At 30.3% G+C, this 26,416-nt stretch overlaps 2 protein-coding genes across 4 annotated transcripts; both read right to left on the bottom strand.

Annotated features, from left to right (window-relative positions):
• Nucleotides 1-1,253: 1,253 nt before the first annotated feature.
• Nucleotides 1,254-4,714, bottom strand: LOC107930548 (branched-chain-amino-acid aminotransferase 3, chloroplastic). 3 transcript variants are annotated; one of them, XM_016862215.2, is made up of 10 exons: nucleotides 4,507-4,711; nucleotides 4,342-4,415; nucleotides 4,066-4,234; nucleotides 3,423-3,599; nucleotides 3,213-3,344; nucleotides 3,029-3,127; nucleotides 2,832-2,948; nucleotides 2,583-2,678; nucleotides 2,282-2,394; nucleotides 1,254-1,508 (listed from the first exon to the last, which is right to left on the bottom strand). In XM_016862215.2, exons 1-10 carry the CDS (start codon nucleotides 4,567-4,569, stop codon nucleotides 1,394-1,396), a joined length of 1,155 nt encoding a protein of 384 aa, XP_016717704.1. In that variant the 5' UTR covers nucleotides 4,570-4,711; the 3' UTR covers nucleotides 1,254-1,393. The 3 variants fall into 3 exon arrangements, 2 of the variants coding, with proteins under 2 accessions (XP_016717704.1, XP_016717705.1); XM_016862216.2 differs by having other exon boundaries at nucleotides 4,066-4,252; nucleotides 4,507-4,559; XR_001693035.2 differs by having other exon boundaries at nucleotides 1,389-1,508; nucleotides 2,282-2,454; nucleotides 4,507-4,714.
• A 2,171-nt stretch (nucleotides 4,715-6,885) lies between these two features.
• Nucleotides 6,886-10,974, bottom strand: LOC107930537 (homeobox protein knotted-1-like 2). The gene is made up of 5 exons (XM_016862205.2): nucleotides 10,088-10,974; nucleotides 9,894-10,016; nucleotides 9,651-9,786; nucleotides 7,512-7,765; nucleotides 6,886-7,440 (listed from the first exon to the last, which is right to left on the bottom strand). The coding sequence occupies exons 1-5, from the start codon at nucleotides 10,460-10,462 to the stop codon at nucleotides 7,237-7,239; spliced, it is 1,092 nt and encodes a 363-aa protein (XP_016717694.1). The 5' UTR covers nucleotides 10,463-10,974; the 3' UTR covers nucleotides 6,886-7,236.
• Between the last annotated feature and the right edge of the window lie 15,442 nt (nucleotides 10,975-26,416).

The raw sequence follows: 26,416 nt of genomic DNA on the forward strand, positions 1-26,416 counted from the left end.
AACCTTCTCCTGTATTTATAAATAAAGCTTGTGTTGACAAGAATTTTAGAGTATATACTTCAACAATCCCACATATTACTAACATAAAATTTTAAAAAATAATCATTATTTAATTGTTTATACTCTTCACTACCTTCTATTTTCTTTTCCATTACAAATGGATAAGCTTTATGTGGAGAATGGATGTGACCCCAATCCCCTAAAAGCATGAAATGATACTTAATAATAAAGAGAAACATGATCACTAGTGCTTAATGCTTGTACATGCATGCTCCTTTGAGTGAGCAAAAGTCTAATGAAAATATACTTTAATTGAGTAAAAAGAATTATTATTTTTTATCTTATAATTGAGTGAAATAATGGGATTAGATTATATGTTGAATTATTAAGGAAAAGACAAGAAATGCATAGATACATTAATTGCCCTCCAAAGAAAATCATATGTTAGAAAGTAGCAACACACACAAAGAGTTTCCTCTAGCCCTCCCCCCAAAAAGAAGAAGAAAAATTACCATGCAATTGCTGAGCAAGTAAATAAGAACATCGGTTATTTAATTAATTAAATTATTATTAAATTTATAAAAAAATCGATTCAATGATTTTTAATCGAGTTCTGGGTGATTCGCTAAACCTCAATTTAAAATCAATTTAAAGAAACAAATAAGAAATTACCAAGTACGCAAAGTTGTTTAGACTAGACTAGATCAACCAATCGGATTGGGGTACCAATTCAAAGAAGAACATTGAACCGGCTAACTTGAAAACTAATACAAACTAATAGAATCAACTAAAAAACCAGTTAAATCGAATAATTGTACTGAATGATAATATTTTTTATTATTTATAAATTTTTAATCGAACTGGACGAAATGATTGAACCAACGAACCCATAGTCAGCCAATTCGGCCACTGGTTTAGAAAACCTTGCAAGTAAGTGAAGAATAAAACTTTTAAAATCGAACAACTAGTTGAATTAATTAGATCACCGGTTCTCGATTCAACTAATTTAATTGATCAATTTAACCTTAATTAAATTAAATTATTAAAAATTCATTCAACTAGTATTTAACATGATTTAACCGGTTCAAAATAATCCGTTAAAAATTTGATTCAAAATTAATTCGCCCCTTTGTTCAATCCAATATACTAACAAATTTTCAAGTCAACTTGTCTGATCGATTGGTTTAGTTCCAACATGTATATTGACAGGAAAAGTTAGATTTAAAATTCGTAAATATTTAGATGAACAAAGATGAAATTAATAGGTCTGGATTTAACCATCTCTTTAATGTCTTACAACCTTTCCAACCTTTGAATTGGTACCCTACTACACCTTGGTAATTCAACGATGTTAAATATTCTAGAAAATAAAGAAATTCCTTTGTTTGTTTAACTAGTTTAACAATGTAGTCCAACCCATTTTATCTTCTATAAGACCCATCTGTATATTTGCAAGTGCTGAGTATAGTTGTTGAGATACCACAAATCCACTCTCTCCATAATCCACCCTGCAATAATTCCAGTCAAGCAAGCAACAAATGATGCAAAAATACGACTCTGTCATCAACAATGTTTAATGAAGCCCTTTCAACTTTGAACTTTTCTCTAAAAAATTTTAACTTTCAACATGATGTGGAAGTTCAAGGAAGAGCCTTTTCAATGGTGTCGTATGAGAGGCACAGATTTTTCTTCTATAGTCGTTCTGGTAATTCAGTTGCGCACCATTTAACGTAGATAGTTATGTAGCTGTTTGGATATTTTATTTTTCGTAAAAAAACTCTCCAATCCCTCTCAATTTTAATATTGAGTAAATTGGTCCATAAAAAAATCAGAGCAATTTAATCCGTATCAATTTTGAAAATAAGCAACTAAAGACAATTTATCACGGTACTAATATTTTTCGTCAATTGTACATAATTTTAGTTATTATAAAAACAAATTTATCTCTCAAAGCTTACACATTCTATTAATTTGATTTTAATTGTTAAATTAGCTTGCAACATTATGTAAATGTATAAAAATTGAGGCTAAATTTATTGATTTTTTTAAATTTAAGATCAAATTGACAAAAAAATGTAAACATTGATGGCTAAATTTATTGTTATACCAATTAAAATTATACATAATTGATGTAAAACATTAGCACCGTGATTAATTATCCTTAGTAGCTCATTTTTAAAATTGACAAAGATTAAATTACTTCAATTTTTTTTAGAGGACACCAATATTTAACTAGATAACTAAGTAATTCAAGGGAATCAAGTAAGAAAAGAAGATGCACCTTTTCCCATTGAGAGTAATGCTGCCAACAGGCAATACGCATACAGCATTCCCACAACAAAAGACTTCGTCGGCATCAAACAATTCCTCAACCGGCACGAGTCGTTCCTCAACCTGTTTTTAAGTGATTATAAATGCAAAGGGCCTAGATCAGATTTATACAACTGATATACCCTGTGCATATAAAGAAGAAGATTTTTCAAGCTATCAATCAATCAATATATATATATATAGAGAGAGAGAGAGAGAGAGAGAGAGACTGAAGCTTTTAGAATACGAAAGAAAGAGCAAATTGTTCTTACCTTGAAACCTTGGCGGTGAGCAATTTCTATAATACTTTTTCTTGTAATGCCAGGAAGAATTGTTCTTCCTAGAACAGGTGTGGAGATGGTATTATCCTGCAATATATATGTATGTATGTATTACAGGGAATTATTTAATGGCTTGATACTATAGCATAATTCATAAAACTGCAAAATTCATGGTCTAAATGTATGATATGCCTATGAAATCAATCATCAAGCAACCGTTAAGTCAAAACTCCGTCATACCTTTACGATAAAAACATTAGCGGTTGAGAACTCTTCGAGATATCGATTATGAATGGAGTCGAGATACAGAACATCAGAGAAACCATTTGCTTTAGCTTTAGCCTGTGCCTTCATAATCTATTAAAAAGAAAAAAGAAATTATAGCCTCAATATTCTAAAAGACATGAAGTCGGGTTATGCAAATAAAGTCAGATTACCCCGGCGTAATTCCCTATAGCTTTTATGTTTCCAACTCCTCCAAGGGTTGCACGATGTATATCGTTTTCGACCACCACATTAATCGGCTTCAAACCACCCTGTCATCACGATAATCGTATAAGGTCAATGGTAAAGAACTGGGGTACTTGCTATTTGAAATCGATTTGATTCATGCACGAATACCTCAAAATAGTTCCTAACTGGTGTAACATAGATCAAAAAGATGAATTCGGGTGCCGGTATAAGACTAAGAACAGGTCCATTCCCCATAAGTAGCGGTTGAACGTGTAAAAAGCCTTTATTGGAAGGAGGAACCTGCAACATCAACATAGCAGATAACATAAGGTTGAAGTGCTAAAATGCAAACAACACAAGCATGTGGTGTCCAATTACCCATCGTTCATTCGCCGATACAGTACTCGTTACAGCTTCCACAAACTGTTCGATAGTCGGTGCAGGCATACACATTCGATCTGCACCAACCCTCATTCGCAATCCATTTTCCTCGACTCGAAAAAGTATAATCGAACCATTTTTGTTCTTGTATGCTTTCAAATTCTCAATAATCCCCTACATGAAAAACAAATCACCATCAAGAACAATTAGGGTAAAAAGACCTCTCCAATCCCTCTCAATTTCACAATTAGGTAAATTGATCCCTCTCAAAAAATTTGGAATAATTTAATCCTGCCAATATCACAAGTGAGCAACTAAAGACAATTAATCTCGATATTAATATTGCACATAATTTTGATTGGTATAGTAACAAATTTAGCTTTCAATGTTTACATATTTTATCATTTTGGCCTTACTTCTAAAAATTTAAGAAATTTAACCTTTAACATTTACATAAATGTTGCACGATAAATTTATTAAATTAAGATTAAATTGACAAAATGCATAAACTTTAAGAGCTAAATTTATTATTATATTAATCAAAATATGTATGGAAAGAGTAATTGTCTTCCGTTGAAGACGTTAAATTGCTACAACTTCATTGCCTTAAACAATTAGAGTTCCAAGCAAATAACCTAACCTGTCCATAATTCAAGACAGCAGCTGATGGACTAATCTCAATGTTCCCATATTGTCTTAAACCACCATTTGAAAAGCTTCCATCTTTACAACTTTTCATTACATAAATATAGTCTGTTTTCACAGGATTGAATGCAAGGCTATCCCATCTTTTGTCCGCTGATGCTTCACTATTTCAAAAGAAAACTCTTATAAAAAAAACCCCATTTCAGACATGAATTACATCGTACTAAAACACATCAAGACATGTGCAAGAAAAAAGACATTTTTTTTTTACCTATGAGCATCTGATGGAGTGGCTCGAAGCCAACCATGTGAAGATGTAGCAGCCAATTGAAGATGATGTTGAGCCTGCAAAGAAACAAATTGTTTCATATTGGGGGTGTAAAATTGTAAATTGCGGTTATTATCTGTACTAAAAAGGAGAAAAAAAAGGGGTTACCATGAAAGAAGAAGAGAATTGGAAAATTGTAGTGTTTGTAAAGCTCAATTGAACATTAAACATCTCGGTTTCTCGGTGTCTATTTTTTTTTTTTTGAGTTTTTTTTGGTTTGATATGAATGTTCTTCACTACAATAATTGCTCCTCTTCCACTTGGGACATTTTAGGCTCTGACACGATCTGTAAAGGTTTTATTACGGTTTAATACGTGTAAAGTTGTTTTCTTTGTCTGTTATGGTTTTATATAGTGACGAACAAGCAAAAAATCAGAGCTTTTGTTGTATAAAAAAAAAAAAAAGCTTGTATCTTTCTAGTTTTTCCAATGTAGAACTTTTCTGGAAGAAGTTAGAAAAACCGAAACTTTCCTCCATGATTCTTGCGTCAAAAACCAAATTTACTCAAGTGGATAAAATATTGAACCTTGGCAACAACGGTTTTTAAGCAATCACCGTAGAATAAACAAATAAAAAAAAAGGAGCAATTTTCAGATTTCAATGTTAAGCCTAGCCCACCAATCAATGGATCCATGTCAACCTAGCATTCCTCCAATAAAAAATTAATAAATTAATCCCGGTAGAGTAAAGTGATTATTCTCTTAAAAATTCATGAGATACACGTGATAAATCACCTATAATTATTTAATTATTTTATCAGTTATGTCAGTTTTTAATAAATAAAAATTGATAAAAATTTTACCATAAAAATTATATTGTTCTATAATCTTACATACAATTATCAATTTATCCAATTTTTAAATAAAAAAGATAAAATATAATATAACTTTTAGTACAAATATCGTCATAACACTTTCACTGATATTAAATGTTAAAAAAATTAAATTTTATGTAAATTATTCAACCTTAAACACGTTGAAAAACAATTTTAAATTTCAGAGCCCTTAATTTTAACTTGATCTCCATGATAGATTACATTTTCTACGAGTGCATTTGGATAAGGACTGCTCACATGAAGGCTCAACGTCCCCATCTAACCCCAAACTCAAATCATTAGACTTTCCTATGCTCGAATTTGCAAGTTGAGTTCCCACCTCAACAAGCTTCTTCATGGCATATAATCTAGAAGTTTGAACTCCCTCCTGATTACAATTCATAATCTCAATGTCATTACTACCTACAACTTATCTCACGTCTTCCAATACAGACAAATGTTGATCATGGTTCAGGCAATGATCATGAAATGCCTCCCCGTTAGCCTTTTTTCTACTATTTCACCAATAGCAGTAACCCTCGGCTTCCAAGTCATTTAATCTTTAATTGTATACCCTCCTTGTCACGTGTAATTCATCATCAACCTCTCTCCCGATTGACGAGTCCACTTCTTTTGCATCATGTTTCTACTGGACAACACCTTTACCATTGATTCAAATTCAGACCTTTCTTTAGATTCTGAACTCATGTTCTTTTCATCGTCACTAGAACAACAACATTTTAAGACGAGTTTAATGACAGATCAAATTCAACAACTATTACCCCAAAAACATTTGCCCCCCCCCCCCAATCTGCAAAGCAATAGTGTCGTTTATCCTTTCTTCATGGTCTGTAATGATTTGGATACGTCAAGCATGATGGGGGATACCATAACAACTAATCCAAATTCTTCGATTAATAGAAACAACATCCTCACTCCATGACTCAATTTTAAGAGACCATTTCATTAACACAACCCAATTAGAGACTTATAAGGGACATCATTAAAGGACAATCATTGTTGCTTCTGATAGTTTGAATATATCAACAACAGAGATACCATCCAAAAGAAGCTTTTCGTTAAGAGACTCAAGAACTGAGAAATCTCTATCCAACCGATTGCATAGTGGCTAAGCCAATCCAATTTTTCCGGATCAATGACCCCTTGAATTGTCACCTACTTACGATCAGACTTCTTATCAAGCTCCATAGAAGTTTTTCCCTTTACCCCTCTGTCTGGAAGACTGCCTTTCACATTGGTCCCCTGACGGTTCATATTCTTGGCTTCCCCTTCGGTGGATTGAGAATGAGGTTGATCTTTACGTACTCTTTTTCAAAAGGTAGCTTTCTCCCCAAATCTGGGCCAAATTGACTCCAATGCGAAACCCAAATGATCTGAAACCATTCAAACGTTCAATTATCCTTTTAGCATCCGCCATGCTTTCAAATCTAATGAAACCAAATCTACCCTTCCAATGGAAACGAGGTGGAATGTTATTCACATATACAGTATTGCATCTCACACGCATGATTCATCATCTCCTATAAGGAGGCCCTATTAGGAAACATACATACATACATATATATATATAAACTTGAAGTCACTGGCAATTATAACCATCCATCAAGACAAAAGTTCTAAGATATTCAAGACAGATTAAGATCCCCAAGTATTACAACATCATTAACCGTTTAGCACTATATACACTTAAAACAGGTAGTACTTAAACATACAGACATGAAATTTCAATTACACAATTACCACCTCTCTTACAGGATTAAAGCTCCTTACATGCCCTTCTACTTGCAGACAAAGCACAACAGCATACCATCGAACATGAGCAACAAAAAAGCAAACATCCCAAATCTTGTGTAACTGGTAAAATGACGACGAATGCACAACATTATAATTAGGATGTTTGTAATACCGAAAGAACATACACTGTGACTGCAGTGTAACTAAACAAACAACAAGCACATATATATATAGGCAAGTAATATATATAATGGTGTATTGCACATTATCATGGTCCCAAACAGTAAGGACCATCACCCATGTAATGACCATCCATATATAAAGCTGCATTTTGCGGATGCAGACCATCCATCACCATGAATTGCATGTCTTCAGAAGGTTTCCAATGGCGTTTCCTTTGGTTTATGAACCAATTATTAATTTGTTTCTGGTCTAAACCAGTTGATTCAGCCAATGCCACCTTCTCAGTCTCCTGTGAGAATATAGCACTGTGAGACTAGTAGAATTTAGCTTAAAAAGAGGATATAATATCACAGTTCGTACCGATGGGTACGGCCATTTGTAGTGTAACTCCCACCAACTAAGCAACTTTTGTCTAGCTTCTTTGGGTAGTTTCCCTTTCTTCTTTTTCTTGGATAGTTCTTGCTTGAGACTACTTAAGTAACCACTATATTTCCTTAATAAATGGTTCTTTAGTTCTCGATCTTCAGCACGCGGGTCGATTTCAGGGAGTTCGGTTTCTCCGCCACTATTGTCTTGATCCTCTTCGGAAGAACCAACACCTTCACATTTCTCATCTGTTCAAATTAACCAAATCAAAACATTTTAAGTCCTTGCAATCACAACTATTATGGAACATGTAAATCAATAGTCTACATCAAAAGGTCAAGAGCCACAAATAAATTAGGCAGATTGTAATGAATGAATTGGGTATTCGTTTTGGTGAAAGTTGAACACATTCAAGATTATAACACACTTTTATAGTTAAGTGAAAACTATTTCCAAAAGTAGTTAAATAGTGAACTAATAAATGAACCTTATGATGTTGTCAATGACAATAGGTTTATAAAGGTAAAAGTACCATGGAGGCCCTTGTAGTAAGATTCAAATTGCATTGTGTCCCCTCTACTAAAAAGATGGATAAATTAGTCACCATACTTAAATCAAAGGCACACCAATTTTTAGATGAAAATTTTAATAGAAAGACTAATTTGCTCTTTGATCTAATATACAAGAATTAATTTGCTCATTTTCTTGAGTAAAGGGAACAAAATGCAATCTAACTCCTAATATAGGGGCCTCTATAGTACATTTTAACCGGTCTATGAGTGGCGTAAAGCTAAAGTAGTAGACTGTATCAAATGAACCAACTCGGGACTTTCTTCCGAGGCTGCCATGGTACTTTCACCGTTCAATGCATTTCATGTTCCCATTAGTGAAAAGCAAATTAAACCCAACAAAGATCACATAAATTTAGCACTTTACAAGCAAATGGCTTGAGCTAGACTTTGGTCATCCACTTCATGGGACACCAATAACGAAGGAACTACTCAACTATTCCTTCCATCTTATGATTGTGCTCACATTAATCAGTAAAATCTTAAGACTTTGCTCCTCCTATGATTCACTTCATATATAGCTTCTACAAATATCATATATAGAATATACCATCATCGTCCAAACTAAAATTCCAACAGTCAAGGATGGTCAAGGGCTCAAATACATATGAATGCAAGACAGAAAGACCATAAAATTGATACTTATTATCCACATACCAGACAGAAAACAAGGCAATCCACATCCAAATTCAGCACAAATACACATGAATCCATACATAAATTTTACCATAAAAAGAGACCTTTAGCTCACCAAATTCAATTGCTTTGATGCATTCAAGTGAAGATGATATAGTAAAATATTTCTTGTATATAGTTTATGCACCATAAAAAACTTAGATAAAGAGGACTCTGACAAAGCAAAAAACAAATTTTATAAAGAAAACAAAACACAAGTTACACTATTTTTTTAACTGCCAAAGCCGTACAGGCTACATGGGGCATAGCACTGATTTGAACAGCATCATGTGTTCTCTCCATTTTTTAATTTTTTTTACTAACTACCGTTTTAAAAGACGGCACTAATGAATAATGATCAAGCCTCCATTAATATCCCTTGAGAAGTATATATGTTTATGTACAAAAACCCACATAAATAGAATCAGATTTACACACTATCCAGATTTTGGGAAGTGAAAAACGAAACCCTAAAATAAGGAACATGGCCTTTTGTCAGAGATCATCGAAAAGGTAAACCCCATTACACAAAAGAGAAGCCCCCAACGTGTCTTTTTTCTAATATATACATGAGCTCCCTTTGTTAACACATTGTAATCAATTTATATCTAAATAGACTCTTCATTAGCTAGGGTTTTTTTTCTTTTTCTTTTTTTTGTAACCATCACTACCATAGCTATTTTTCTTCATTATTGGAAGACGTGATTTGGGTCAAAGTTATCATTCTTTTCCTTCACTAGGAAAGAGAAGCCATGGCAAATGAATGAAAGAGAGAGAGAGATACATATATGCATATATATACATGCATAGGCTCAGGTCTACAATTTCCAAAGGAATCCAAGCAAATCATCTTCATTAAGCATGCTGGAAATGGGAAAACAGAAAGTACCAGAATTAAAGATCCGCACAGGACCATTGCCAAGCATGTTAAGTTGAGCTTCGATCCTCCGCATGAAATCCCAAGCTTCTAGTATTGGTCTCGTTAGTTCCTCCCGATATTTCACCAACATATCATAGTAAGCTTCCTGGGTTTTATGGATCCATAAAAAAAATTTACCAGTAAATACAACAAGCAGTTGCCATGAAATTTATACCCCCACAAAAGTGATAACCAAAAAAGAAACAAAATCACCATAAACTGATCAAGTTCAGCGTCTTTTGAGTTATCTCTTGATGTTACTGAAGATCTTTGCCTTGCTTCGAACTCTTGTCGAACAGCTGCTAGTCGTGCCACTACTTCAGGTGGAGCTCCTACCTATAGCATAAAAAGAAGCTTTTAAGTGAGAAAAACAATGGGTAACTAAATTAATTAATTGGGTAACTCACTTTTTGACAATCCATGTAAGCTTCAAGGAGATTTGAGTACTGAGGATGAGCTATGATCTTGGCTTTAATAGCTTCCACTTCACTAGAGCTTTCATTCCCTTCTTGTTGGTGATGAATTGGTTGATGCCCTCTCAACAAAGGGTTATTGTTGTTGTTGTTGTAATGGAATTTTTGGGCATGTTGTGAGGTACTAGCTTCAGTTTTCACAATTGGGTGTTGATCACTCGGTTGAAGATGAAAAGAGGTTAAAACTGGCGGTATTGACCCACTACTTGTTCTACCATATGGAGAACCATTTGATGCAAGAACTTGAGATGCGTACAAGAAATTTCCCCTACTAGTACTATTATTCTCATTTATCTGATTATATTCCATTATTATAAAACTGAACAAGAAAAATTTAAAAAAAAAGGTAAAGAAAACCCTAAAGAATGGAAACCCTAGAAGAGTATATAGCTAAGACACCCTACTGATCATTCACTGCAAAAAAAAAAAAAAACCACAGCTCACCATTTTTTCACATCAAATCTAACAATAAAACGAATGGGAAACTAATGAAATCCTTTGCAGTTTTATATCAAAGGGTCTTGAATCTAGGTGAAAATTGCATAAAAGAATGGTACCCAGAAAAAGGAAAAGAAACCCAGAAATGAGCTGAGAAAGTTGAAGAAGATGAGGGAAAAGGGGTAGATAAAAAATAAAAAAAGAAAAGCTTAAACCAGCATGGGCTATGGGTTGGTTGACAAGACGTTCATTGTTGGGAGGAAATTAAATTATTTGAGATTTTAATAAAGGCTAAGAAGGAGCTATGGCCAAGATTTTCCTACTTTTTTTTTTTTTCACTCTTAATTCTTAAACAATATTTTAATGGTTTTCTTTTCCCTTCTTTCATATCTTTTTCTACTTCTCTTTGCCTGGATTTTATAATGAGAGGATTGAAGAGGGGGAAAGGGAAAACTATTCATTCTCAATTAAGTATTGTTTAAAATGTTTTTAGTATTAAATTTTTGCATAAAGTTTTTCTTTATTTATTGTGATCATTGTTGGTTTTTTTTTTAGTGAAAAGGTTGGTCAAATTCAACCTATGCATATAGCTTTTTGCATTTATATAATATATAAAAAAATTATATTAAATTACTATTTATGAATATTAATTTTTTGAGATTACTCTTAATAATATTGTCTAAAAAATTTGAATTGTCTAATTAGGAATACATATAGAATTGTCTAATTAGGAATACATATAGACCTGAGTTAATTTATTAAATATTAAGATTATTATTGCAAGGGAAAATAAAAGCTTTCATAACGGTTAAGATGATGATGTATGTTGTCGATTGAGTTTTAATTAGATTGATAACGGTATTGTTATCAATATAAGAGGACATAGATCGAGTGTGCTGAAATGCATTATCACCCTATTTAAAGATTGGGGAGGGATATTGTATCAAAAAGAGCAAATTTAATAATAACATATAATGAAATTAATATTAAAAAAAAGAGATGATGATGTTTGTCTTTATTTTTTTTTAGATTTTTAAATATATTTCACGAAATGTGTCGTAACCGTCAGTTTTGATTTGTATATGAAAATTCAATTTAAATCAAAATTTGACCCATTACGATTTGATCATAAAAATTCAACAACTCAAACTCAAAACTAAACTATATGAACTCGAAAAAACTTGAACCCAAAGTGATCAAAACTTGTAATGATTTCATCTTGAAGAACTCAAATAACTTGAACTCAAAACGGTTTAAACCCTAAATGACATGAAATTGAAAAAACCCAACCTTGAAACAAACTTGAACTTGAAACTAACCTGAATATATTTCGAATTTATATATTAATATAAAACTTTTGATTGAGCTAATTTCATGAACTAATCAAACTCTAATTTAAATGCAAAAAAAATCTAAAAATATTTTTTTAACAAATAACAAATATTATAACAAGATTTAAACCTTAAACCTCAAAATGCTACAGAAAAAAATCAAAATACTTATAAATTTAATTTTAAAATAAATAAATATATATTTTTCACAAAAAAAATTATTTCACCCAAATTATGTCAAATATATTTAATACTATTAGAAATTATTAAAATCCTAATAAATAAGAGTATTTATATGATGCAATATGAGTGAAGGCTTTGCTTTTATTTTTTAGTGACTTTTCTCTTATAGTGACGTCCAATCCATGGCACTATCTATCCGTCACAAGACACTAAATAGAAACTAATTCATCAAACCATCCATTTTCATCCTAATTAATAATTGGCTAAACCTTTTTTTTCTGATTTTAATAAATTATTTTAAGCAGTTAAAATAAAAAAAGAGAGATATTTTGTTAAATTGATAGATTATATCTAAGTCATTTTGATGAAATTTATGATGAATATTTGACACTTGTCACCTAAAATAAAAGAAATTTTAATCATTTTCGTCGTTGAATTATTCTTAATTCTCCATGTGAAGGCTATAAACATGAAACCCCTCAATTTCTACATTTCTTAGTTATAATGTCAATAAAAAAAATTGCGGTCCATGAGATTTTGAATTAATGGTAAGTTTGAAATTAAAAAAAATTTAAAAGTTTAAGGATAGATTTAAATGTCTGATACGTTTGTAATAATACGGTAACGTAAAATAAAAAGTAAGTTAAAAGTACTGTACTGTCCATTCAAACTCATACTAATTTGAAGTCTTATTTTATGTAAATTAATTTTAATTTAAGTCTTGCTATAAAGTATATTCAATTTTATTTATGTCTAAATTCGAATATATTTCATTTATCAATCCGATCATATATTAATTTCAATCATAATTATTCAAACCATGTTATTTGTATTTGAAATCGTAATTGAGACTGTATTTATATTAATACATATAACTTTCTTTTAAAAAAACATATGCATAGAATAACTCAAAATAAAATGTAACATGTTAACATTATAATATTTATATTATTAAACTATAGAAAATATCAAATCAACATGATTTTTTCTAACTCATTTTTTTTAATATAAGTAATCTGTTTACAAGTTATAATATTGGTATTGATTGATATTTTGTTTCGGATTTATCGATATTTTTAAATATATTTTTTATATATTATATGTAAATATAAATATATAATTATTGATTACATTTAATAAATTAATTTAATAATTGTGTTTATAATGTAATTATAAAATTTAAATATGATTAAGATAAAAAATTATTAAATATTAATTGAAAATATATTAATTTTTGTACAAATATATTAATTGGAGTGAAGTCAAATGGTTGAGAAGTAACTACAAGAATGGAAAACATAATAACGATGTTATAAAAAATTTTAATGTTTACTGAATTCTAGAGATCAAAGGAAAGGAGGGGTAACGAGGAGAATTGGAGTTGCCTGTAGGATCCCAGACCCCTTCATTCCCTCATTCTTACTGTTAAATATGACTCCTATTTTCAGTCAAATTTGAAAAATAATCTTTCAGTTAAACTCTGTTTACTTGTTTCAATTAAACACTGATTAGTTTAGATTATTTTATTATTATTTGATTTATGAATTTAGCCTATAAATAGGCTCTTTTACAGCCTTAGAAAACACACCCATTAGAGATTAGAACTCATAAAACATTTAGAGAATTTTGTGTTTACGTTTTGTGGGTTTTGTTTTCGGGTTTTCGGGGTTTAGTTTTTATTTCCATCTTTTGTACTTTTCGTTCTTTTGCCATTATAGTAAAATTATCTTTGCCCGTGATTTTTTATCCTTTTTGGAGGGGTTTTTTCACATTAAATTTGTGTATTCAATTTTTTAATTTATTATGCTATTTTCTTGTTCGTTACTTAATCGGGTTAAAATCCTAACAAGTGGTATCAGAGCTAGTTCAATTTTCATAGATCAGCCCATTCAGAGATGGCAACAACAAGGTTTGAAATTGAGAAGTTCGATGGTGAGACAAATTTCAATCTGTGCCAAGTTCGAATGATGGCAATTCTAGTACAATCAGGCTTGAAAAAGGTTGTTATCGGGAAAAAGCCTGAGAATCAAAATAAAACAGAATAGGAAGAGCTTGATGAAAAGGCTTTATCTGCAATCCAATTGTGCCTCACGAATACAATATTGTAGGAGGTATTGATGGAGAAGACCTCATATGCATTGTGGAAAAGGTTAGAAACTCTTTATGCAACTAAGTCTCTGGCTAACCGTTTAGTGTTGAAACAACGTCTATTTACGTTTCGCATGAACAAAGGTGGGCTTCTTAGAAATCACATCAGTCAATTCATTACTCTTTTAAATGATTTAAAGAATGTTGAGGTTCATATTGACGATGAAGATTAGGCTATGCTATTATTGTGCTTTTTACCCCCTTCATACAAGTCTTTTAGGAAGACCCTGATTTATGGTAGAGACAAACTCTCGTTCGAAGATGTGAAGGGTCATTTGTTGAGTAGAGACAAACTCGACAATGAGCTTCATTTGGATAGCAAGACAGATAGGCAAGCTTCCGTTTTGGTAGCATCACAGAAACGAGATAAAAGGTGTCGCTATTGTAAAAAGTTAGGTCACGTCAAAGCAGATTGTTATAAACTGCGAAATAAAAAAAACTGCTAAGAGTAACGAGGAAGATGTAGCTGGTGCTAATTTGGCCGATGAAAATGGAGATGATTTCTTGTTAGTGTCAACAAGTGATAACATCAAGCTCACGTTCGAGTGGATCTTAGATTCAGGATGTTCTTTCCACCTGTGTCCCAATAGAGAATGGTTCTCCACATATAGTTCAATTGAAGGTGGAGTTGTGCGCATGGGAAACGATTCATCTAGTAAGGTAATTGGTATTGGTACTGTTAAAATTAAGATGCACGATGGGACGATAAGACACTCTCAGATGTCAGGTATGTACCTGATTTACGAAAGAATCTCATCTCCTTAAGTATTTTAAACTTGAAATGATGCAAAATCAACATCGAGTCGAGCGGTATTAAAGTATCTCGTAGAGTTCTCGTTTTGTTAAAAGGTAAAAGAACCGGCAGTCTTTATATTCTGGAAGGTTATACAATGACTGGTGAAATCGGACGTCCCTCGTCCTTTACGGAGTTGAAGTTAACTTGTTTGGAGCGAAGGCAACTTGGTCATAGGATGGAAAAAGGTATGACTGTTTCGTTGAGGAGAGGTTCTCTTTTGGATGCAGGTTTTGAAAAGTTAGGGTACTATGTTCGTGAAAATCAGACCGGGGTTAATTTTGTTTTGGCAGTGTACAAGTCGAAGGCTAGAAGTCTTCCAGTTTCTAAGCACAAATTCAACTCAGTTAATTCCCTACATAGTTAAAGATAGGCTCGTGGCAGGCTTTGGCAAAGATGGCGTTGTGGAAATATGAGTCAAGGTGGAGATTTGTTAAATATGACTCCTATTTTCAGTCAAATTTGAAAAATAATCTTTCAGTTAAACTCTGTTTACTTGTTTCAATCAAACACTATTAGTTTAGATTATTTTATTATTATTTGATTTATGAATTTAGCCTATAAATAGGCTCTTTTACAACCTTAGAAAACACACCCATTAGAGATTAGAACTCATAACAGATTTAGAGAATTTTATGTTTACGTTTTGTGGGTTCTTTGTTTACGGGTTTTCGAGGTTTAGTTTTTATTTCCATCTTTTGTACTCTTCGTTCTTTTGCCATTATAGTAAAATTATCTTTGCCTGTGGTTTTTTATCCTCTTTGGAGGGGTTTTTCCACGTTAAATTTGTGTGTTCAATTTCTCAATTTATTCTGCTATTTTCTTGTTCGTTACTTAATCGGGTTAAAATCCTAACACTTGCATTCACTACTTTCTTCCATTTCTTCTCTAGGTTGTTTTGTAAACAATAGAAAAAGGATTAAGGGAACAGTCTGCATATGGGTGGAAATGAACGTTTTGGTTTGAGAAATGGAGATTTTGGCAACCTACTAATAGAAAAGGAGAAGGATCAAGCGGCAAAGGAGAAACTAAGTAGGGGAAGGTGATATTGGCTTCTAGGAATGCTTGTTGGTGAGTTCCTGAACTCAAACCTTTAGTTTTTGTTTTGCATGTTCAGAATGGTGGTTTGGACTGTAGTTTCTTGGAAAAATTATGTTGCATGTTCGTCTGACGTCAAGATGTGGCTCTGCTGTGAGATATTTCCTGTATGATGATTCGTGTTAAGCGTTGGTATGTATATGCATGTCTGGTTGAGGGCATAAGCTTGTGGTATTGATGAGATGTTTACTGGGTAAATTATTATTGATTATATTGTTTTGTTGAATGGTCCACTGATTGTAATGTGTATTAGAGACTGTGGTGAAATGTTTGGTATGCTCTGTTTTGTGCTAGTAATTTTTATGTTTAGCTGAGTGTGGGAATCGTTGAATGTTTGCTATATGTTATTTTAGTGAAAATGAATGATATGTGGAGTAGGGAGGAATGTAACGATGGATGAAAGAATAAGGAGATGTCATATTGTACACTTTGTGCCACCTGTTATTTTGCTTTGCAGAGGTTCGATTGATGGGTACAGAGAATGTATATGCATGTTATTTGGCTTTACGGAGGTTCAGTTGGACTATAAGGAGATATATGCACACAAGTATGTGATGACCTTGCAAGGGCTTTTCTCAAGTATGAGACACTACGAAGTCTAAAGCTTTGAGCCTTATGTATGTGTGTATGTCCCATGGCCATAGGATACATGCACAGATGAGGTGAAAATTATTTAATTCCAATCACCAAAACTGCCAATTTTCAAGCTTGGGAAATCAACATACTTGCGACAACTTTTTGGATGGGATCCTAACATTTCTGGATTGAGATTCTTTATGTTGTTTGAAAATCTAGCTCTTAGCTTCGAAACGCATTTTGAATCACTCGATTTTAAGTTTGGGATCTCAAGTTATGACTGTTTTAGTGAAGACTGCGCGAGCAGAATTTTTGAACAAGATTATGACGGGAATTACGAATGTCAGGGTTTTAATTTGAGTTTAAATCATATTGGGTTCAGGTTTTAGGCTTAATTTTTATTATATACGAGCCTAATATTGTATTTATTAGCTCTTATTATTTTATTCCTAATTTTTGATAACTATTAAGTATTTTAAGTTATTTCAGAATTTTATGTTAACAAGAAAGTTTAGTTTAAAACTTAAATTCTCTCAGGGTTTTTCTTTTTCAAGAATTTCTCTTGAATTTCTTTTAGAAGAGTTTTAACAATCTTTTTAGATTGTGAGGATCATATTCAAACTTTTTCTTGCTAAGGTTTCTATCTTGGAAGGGAAATTAGAGCCGTTTAAAGGGGGTTGTAGATTTTTCATATTTCCAAGGCTTCTTAGGACTTCTACATGTCACGTTTTATCTTTCCATTTATCTTCTTTATTCGCTTCCTTAATATTTGATTTATTATTTTATTTTATTTATTTATTTTAATTATTTTATCTGACTTTGATTCAATTTCGTTTCGGGTTGTGTCAAAATCCAAATTTATTTCGGAACGTCTAGAGCAGTAAGTCAAATCTGCGACTTTAACAAACTTTACGATTCACTTTCGCATTCATCCTTCTTATTCTTTATCACCATAGGCATACACAAGTTATGGCAGTCCGTTGGAATTGTCCTCATGTTTCAAGTTATGACGACCCTTCAAATGTAACTTCAAGTTTACATGCTAAGGCTATACGTTGGGCTCCGCCGTATAAGAATTCACATGACTATTTGTTTCTTGAAGCCACACGTTTGAATCCGCATGGAATAATTTGTCGTGTCCTAACCCACCAAGCATGAATTCAACTTATATGAATCAATATATATGAATCTTCATGTAAGAGCTCGCCGAGACTATCTTTCAAACACGAGTCCGCAATGACTATTCTATGTATAAGTCCATAGGGACTATTTCAAGCATAAGTTCGCAAAGACCCCTATTAAATCAAGGTCCATAATGAAGGTTACCTAGCACGAGTCAGTAAGATTTCTTAACAAGAATGAATCTACTTGCATGTTTCTGCCAAGCATGAATCCGTGAATACAAGTCCACAGAATTTATCCTCAAATTTACAAACTAAGATAATCCACAGGACATTTATTTTCAAGCATGTGTACAATTACGTATCCGTAACAACCATCTTCGGGTATAGGTTCGTAAAGTGTGAATCCACATGTTTAAGTCCGCCAAAACTTCGCCACAGATTCAAGTTCGTATAGGTGAAATTATACGTAAAAGTTCATTAACCGATAATTCACGAAAAAAAAATTCAAAATTCTCCGCACGTGACTTATCCATATAATATAATTATAAAAAATCCTTAAATGTAACTTATTTCTCCTAGATGAAGACACTCGCATATCTAGAGTGAATGGTAAAATTGAAACTCAGGGTTAAAATTTGTTATTTAATTGAACTACAGGATATGACGTGGGTCTAAAACTGTAAGAACATCTTATAATATTGACTGACATTTGGTTAATATTCCATGATTATGAAATTCCTTTAACTCATCCTTATAGGTGGATTGTGTAGTTTAGTTCGCAAGCAAGTAGAGATCGCACGGTAACATAATAAGTTGGTTTCAGTCTACGAATAGCAACCCCAGTAATACTTGTATATCTTATTGAATATATAACTTGTTTAAAACAAATCATTAACTCACATAAATGATTGTGAATGATTGTCGTTACTTCGGTAATGAATGTGATATCTCACACCCCAATTCTAGAGGGGTAGATAGGGACTTTAGTCCTCCTAAAATGAAAATAAATGCCTTTCAATCTCGTAGTAAATGAAAATAAAAAATAAAAGTCAATGTACATAAAATATACTTTGCCATCTCCAAATGAAAAGATTTATATTTAGTCATTTCAAAAATGATGAAATTGTAAGTTAATACAAGATAAAATTATACTTTGACCTCGTAAAAATATTATAATTCAATTCTAACTCTCTTTAAAAAATTTCATAGCTCATATAATGTGGGTGAAAAAGATTATGCAAAAATTTTTTATTAAAAGCTCATATAAAAATCAAATAAAATCTTGATTGAAATGGTAAATTTAAAATTTTAAAAATCATAATTTTTTTATTAATTCTATATAAAGGATAAAAAGATAAAAATATGTTTGTAATAATACAACTTATTTTATAAAAAATATAGTATTTTAAGTTTGTCAGGTGAAACTAATCAGACTAGTTTAATCAAAAGATTAAATAACGTAACTTTATAATTAATCAAACCTCAATACTGCCTAATTAAGGCATGAAAATAACAATTTTTTTTAAAATTTAAAGCAATTATTTATTCATCAATTTAATAATTGACGTGATGGCCGTTTACATAAACAACAAAAAGAAATGGTACGAATCAAAGCTTATTATATCAACTCAAGCTTTGACTTTTTTTTTCTATCATGGCAGTGAAAATAAAGAAAATATTATAAAATTTTGTGCTAAAAGATAATTAAATTATTAACTTTTAGAGAAGTGAAAAATGCAATCTCACTATTTAATTAAGGATTAAAAGACTTAATTTACATTAATAATTTAACCGTCGTTGAGGGGTTGACTCTTTTATTGAAAAAAGTCTTTGAAGTGTGATTCTCTAAGTAACCGATCAAACTCTCAAACAATGGAGATATTGTGCCAAAAGTGTCTATGCTTAGTTTAGTCTTGAGTTTTGTCTCTCTACTTAGAAGAGAGCTCAAAAAGGTTCAAAGAGTTTGTTAGAAGTGCCTACATCCACTAAAAAAATGTTTTTAACATTTTTCCTTGAAGAAGGGAGACTTAATTTGGGACTAAAATTAAGCATAAACACCTCAGGTATAATACTTCCATTGTTTTGAATATTCGATCAATTACTCAAAAAACAATATTTTAAAAACTTCAAATAAAAGAGTCAACCCGTCAACCACCCTAACCTAAATTTACCTCTCCTATATTCTACTTCAAATTAAATAAGAATTTCTTTTCCATCTACAAAGCCATCATTAGAGAATATTAAGTTTATTTGTCTCTTGGAGAGTACCAAATAATAGTAGGGGCAAGCGTTCGATCAAATCAAGTGTAAAAATTTGTAGTTGACGAGTCTTATTTCATCATTTTAACTCGATTAGATTTTTTTTCAAATTGAGTCGAGTGAAAGTCAAATAAAATCAAGTTAAATGATTCAAGTTAAATTAAAAATTTGAACTTATTAAATTGAAATATTGTTACAATATAAGTAATTTCATATTAGATCACATAAATTTGAAACTGTATATATTTAAAAACATTTTCAAAAAAAATAAGATACTTTACTACGATAAACTTGAATAATTAATTAACTTATTTAGGTCCCAAAATTATTATTGTAGAAATTTTTTAAAATTTTAACTTTCGTTATATATTATTTACAAAAATTTAAAATCATTATAAATTAAAAATAGAATTTTTATAAATTTTTAAAATTTTCTTTTGTAATTTTTATTAAAAGAGAGACTAATTTACTCATTTTCAAAATTGACATGAATAAAAAAATTAAAAAATTAATCAAAATTAACTCAAAATTTAAATTTTTTAATTTTTTTAATAAATCAAAATTTACTTCTCATAATCATGAGACTGACATCATTTAAGATTGAAAAATGTAAGGCACATGATGTTCCACTTATTTCCTTATTTGGAGAGTTCATTATTTTAATAGATTAATTGTAGCACAAATCAACAGCTAAAAAATCTAGAACAATATATAATAACAAACAACTCATTATTTTATATTATTCATATCCTACCAAAGTCTATCATGCTTTGTGTCTACTAAATCTGAAACAATGCAATATATCATCTTGTTTTTGGTTTCCTGTTTTCTATTTTTATATTCCTTATTAGGTGGGTTACCCACCAAAGCATAAAAGAATATTCAATCTAATAACAGTCAAACTTTACTATTTTTTTTTAAATTTATTTTGCAGAAGTTTGCATTAAGTTTTGAAGGGTTTATATTCTAAATTCAAAAATTATAAAGATTTAAAAAATTAGGTCAGAGGATAAAAATTAAATTTATAATTTACACAACCTAACATAATTAACCGCTATGAATTGGGTCACGACTGATATTTTAAACTTTAAAAAGTATAAAATTAAAAATTTTGAAAAAAATAAAAATTTAAAGACTAAATTCATAATTTATACATTATATAAGGACTAATAATGAAATTTGACAAAATAGAATAAAAATAGCTAATTAATAATTAAATTCATAACTATTTGCATTCAAATATCAATCACTCAAATCACTCTACAGTGGCATGCCAAAGTTGTATATTTATGGCTTCCATTTTCATTAATTCATAAAATCTAAATTTTATATAAATAACAAAGAAAAAAAATACAAAAAGACAGTAATAATATTATTATAAAATTTAATTAAACATAAAATAATTAAGTCGGTACCATGAATTAATTAAACATCGATTTAGTTGAAAAGTTGACAAATTTTAATTAATAAAAATATTTGCTTTTTTATCACTTTATCAATAATAATTTTTTCCTTATATAATGGGATATACGACAAATTATATAAATATTGATACAATGGTATGTTACGTTACACGTAAAAATAAGATAATATTAAAAAAAGATTTATTGAGCATTTTAATTTAATTTTTGAATTTTTTATTTTATTTTATTAGAGGTTAATAAAATAATTATCCTCACTAATCTCATTCATAGGAATTGAGGAAGAAGGAGATGGAAGATTCATATAATTGTTAATGGTACGAAACCAATATTTTTCAACTATAAACAGTAAAAAGGTCACTGCCAACTCCAACCCTTCAGTCTGACACACACACAAAAATTGTGCTGTTTTTTTCTTACCATTTTGGCAGCAAAGCACGTGTGATTTGAGTTATGTAAACTAAATTTAATCCGCGCATATAAAAATTCCAATAAAATTTATACTAAATTTGATATATTTAATAATAGTAAGAGTTTTAACTTGATTGGTATGTACATTATTATTAATATAAGAGGATATATGTTTGAATATGCTGAAGCGTATTATATATAATATTTATAATATTATATTAAAAATGCATAATGATAAACTTTACCGTTATTGTTGATTAAAACATTAAATTTTTAACAATATGAGCATGACAATTTGTATTATCATGTTAATATGACATTATTTATTTTATATGTTTACTCAATATTTTAATTACTTTTTATTGAAAAAATTAAAATTGACGAAATATATAAATAATGACGAGTTAATTTATTATTATACCTATATGAAAAATATGAAAGAGAAACAGTGACCCAGAAGAGGCAACAGCCTCCGCTCCCGAGAGTCGCGCGCTATGAGAGGTGGGGGCCGAAAATTGATCAAACAGATTGCTGTGAATATGGTTATGGTATTTTGCTTTGCCTGCTCTTTTATTATTAAAATAATGTAAATTTATAAATAATTAAAGAAAAATGAAAAATATTTCTGAAGAGGATTGGACATGTCTAAAACTCCAGCAGAAACCTTGCAGGGTACCCCATTATTCATTTGTCATTCACTAAATTACAGTCACGGTGCTGTTCTTCGCCTCTTCCCTATGCACCACCTCTCACTTAACTGCTATTTCCAAACTTTCATGAATTTAGATTTTAAATTACTCGCTAGATTTTTAATTTTTAGTTTTCATCCTTATACTTAGCTTATATTTAAAATTTAATCTGTATATTTCAATTTTGAAATATTTTGGTACATTAATTCTTATAATGTCATTAGTTGGTCTAAGTACTTTATTCCGATTCAAATTTTATGTGAATTTTTAAAAATTGTTAGCACTGTTAAATTTTTCTATTAAATTCAAATACATTGCAATGTCATTTTATTATATGAATACCAAGTGAGTATTTTTTTAAAATTTTAAATTATCACATCAATTAATTTAACAAATAAATTTTAACAGTGTTAATAAATAGACCTACATTTTAAATCTTGAATAGTAGAGAGACTAAATTTTTAAAAATAAAAGTATGAAGACTAAATTTTAAAATATATGAATAGTACAAGAGTTTAAAGTATATTGCAACCTTTAAATATTTACTCTATAATTAACAAAAAAATATTTTTTTCAACTCAATACGAAGTGTGGGTGAGAATCATACGTATATAAATTGAAATTACGGTTTACTGTTGTCTTAATGGTTCTCAATACCAAATAGATGTAGAACTTGAAGTTTGTTTTGAATTAAGAATAGATTTTGATATTGTTGTCAATATAGGAGGATATATGGGTTCATGTGTGCTGAAGCGCATTCTTCTCCTATTTATAGGTTGAGGAGGGGCTATTGATAATTCTAAATATTGTGTAAAAAAACAAACATAATCAGAACTTATAATAAAATTATTCAAACATATATATATTTATTAATTTTGTTGTACTCCTTTATGCTCAAGCATCCCTCGCGACCACAAAAAGAGCATCATCATGTCATTAAGCTTCGTCACAGCATCATCAAGGATTACCGTAAGATGAGATCTAATTTCATTAAATGTTTCTAACTTTCCAAGTTCACTAACTCTAAATATAGCGACATTCTATGTACACTCCAAGAAGAAAATTATTATAAGAAGGGTACACTCCAAGTCCTCATCCTCGTATGAATACTTCTTTTGGGGGATCGAGTAAAGGAAACAAGATCAATCTATAAACCAATATTTTGTTAAGATATTATATCAACACCTTTAAATTATCATCATCAGCTGCTTTTTACATAATTTACAATGTGAACCACTATCTTAAAATTACTCTATACTTTATATAATTTAATTGTTATAACAATTGATACCGTATGTAAGAACTTGAACGAAAAACTATAACTCATTTAGCTCACCAATTTGAATGTCCTAGAGAAATAGTCTTACCAAAACTAGTTGTTCAATCCCCACAAATAGCCAGGTATTACAATGTCAAGGTACATAATCAATAGTTTCAGGACTGTGATATGGTTATATGCAACATGGAAGCAAGCATCCCTATTGGCCAAAGAGGAAATATGGTTGAAGATCGGGAATGGCTTTTCAAAGTCATTTGAAAGATCAGATATAAAGCATACAAACTCGTAAGCCTTAATGATCAACCCATCCCTAGAGCATGGTATGCAAAGCATCTAAAGAGGTATTATTTGTAAGCTCTTATTCGTCTAAGAAAATTGTCCAAGGACCTACTTCGGGACCTTCTCTTATAAATACTCTCTTTTCCGTAATAAAGAGGAGGAGCAAGGTCAATTTTACAAGTTTAGCACTCACTCAAATACGATATGAATCACCACAATCTTTAGTGGCTCTCTAAACCCCTTAAGGTGTGAACCACCATACTTATATCCCTCCACACCTTGTTCTTAAGGTGTTTGTTCTTTTTAAGTTGTCTAAATATTATAACTAGATACTAGTATACAATCTATGTTTAAACTTGATATTAGTATACAATCTACGTTTAAACTTGTAAATTTATCTTTAAGATTTTTAAAGGAACACGTGTGTTGATCTCTTTGTATCAATTAGATCATTACATTAATCTATTCGTTTGTTTAATTGGTAAATATCAATTTAGATTTGATACCGATCATATTTAAAAGACAAAGATTAATTGCAAACACGTTTATACCAATCTCATGGAAAATTTAGATTAGGCTTGTTGTAGAAAAAATTGTGTCAATAAAATCTATGGGAGGTATTTCCTTTTTTTAATATTTAGATCCAAAATGTTCGTGTAGTAGGCATATACACATTTACATTTTGAGCAATATGTTTTAATATATTCTTTGTTAGATTTAAACCAACATTTAACGCCAAAGTTAATGAAATAACCTCAGTTGATATAATATTAATATTTTGAAAATTCAATTGGAACATTTTGAAATTCAAAATTCAATTTAGAATTAGAACCATAATTTAAATAGGATGATAATGTACTTTAGCGCACTCAAACTCTCGTCCTTGTACATTGATAACAATACTCATATCAATTAAATTAAAACTCGATCGACAATTCACGTACATTTAATTGAAGCAAATAAGGAAAATTTTAGACGTCAAAATTCAGTATATTTTTAAAACCAAAATGACTAAATTCTCACTTTTTTATGTCATTAACTTTTAATATTAAATATTACAGTCATTTATAATTTTACATATTTACTTTAAATATATATAAAAAATTAATTTGTTCATAAAAGAACGGGATAAATATTAAAATTATACTAAATTTTAATCTAATATACAATGCCATATATGATTTTGTATATAAATTTTGATTTGATTCAATTTTCACAAATTACTTACAATATTATTGGATTAGCACTATCTTACGTTGATATATGATATACACAAACAATTATATTAATTCAATATTGAAATAAATGTATGTGTTAATTTCTTTAAATGTATACATTAAAATCAGAATTAAATTTTCATGTATACATACGAACCACAATTCAAATTTTATATATATAATTACACTAAATTAAATTTTATATATAAAATTACACATTAAATAAAAGTTTATATATATTTAATATTTATCCTCAAAAGAAAAACTAATTTATTACTAAATCTATGAACCATCACTCTTCTTTTCCTATTTAGGGTTAAGCAAGAAAAATCAACCTAGATTTGAATTGGGAAACATAAGTTTAAACACCATAACTATTGATTCATAAAAAATCATTATAATAAAATCTCACTGATATTACCATTAAAAAAAGTTTAAAAATAGTTAATTTAATAAAATGGGATTTGTCAAAGATTACTTTAATGTGATCATCAGTTCAGTTTGGTGGCAAAGTTCTCTCTAATGATGATGAGCTTGATACCATCATTTTTGAGAAACTGGTAAGGGGGTGCTTTGAAGCTCATCATCTACAGTTCACTTGTCATCAATTATTGGTGCTCTTGCCTTTTTGGCAATCAAATCATCAATCCAAAATGAGCTGTTGCTGTCATGTCACCCATATACAAATAAAGCTTAATTAGTGTGTTAAAAAAATGAGTTTTGTGGTTAACCCTAATTAAAAAAAGATTGTTAACATGTTTGATCTTTACATAACACAACAATTTTAAATAGAAAAACAAGGTTCATCATTTCTGATATATATTTGATTGAACAAGTGAAGTGACCAATCAACCGCCAATGTTTGTGAGAGTGTTATAATTCATTTTCAAGAGAGAGAGGGCTAAGCTTAACTTTGATTGAAATAATTGACTAACATTCCTTTGTTTCCCTCCGGAAATCAAGCAAAAAAGGCAATTTTTTTGTTGACAATCTTCTTGTCATGGCATTTTCACATTC

This window comes from Gossypium hirsutum, chromosome A06 (genome assembly GCF_007990345.1).
Source record: "Gossypium hirsutum isolate 1008001.06 chromosome A06, Gossypium_hirsutum_v2.1, whole genome shotgun sequence".
NCBI lineage: Eukaryota > Viridiplantae > Streptophyta > Magnoliopsida > Malvales > Malvaceae > Gossypium > Gossypium hirsutum.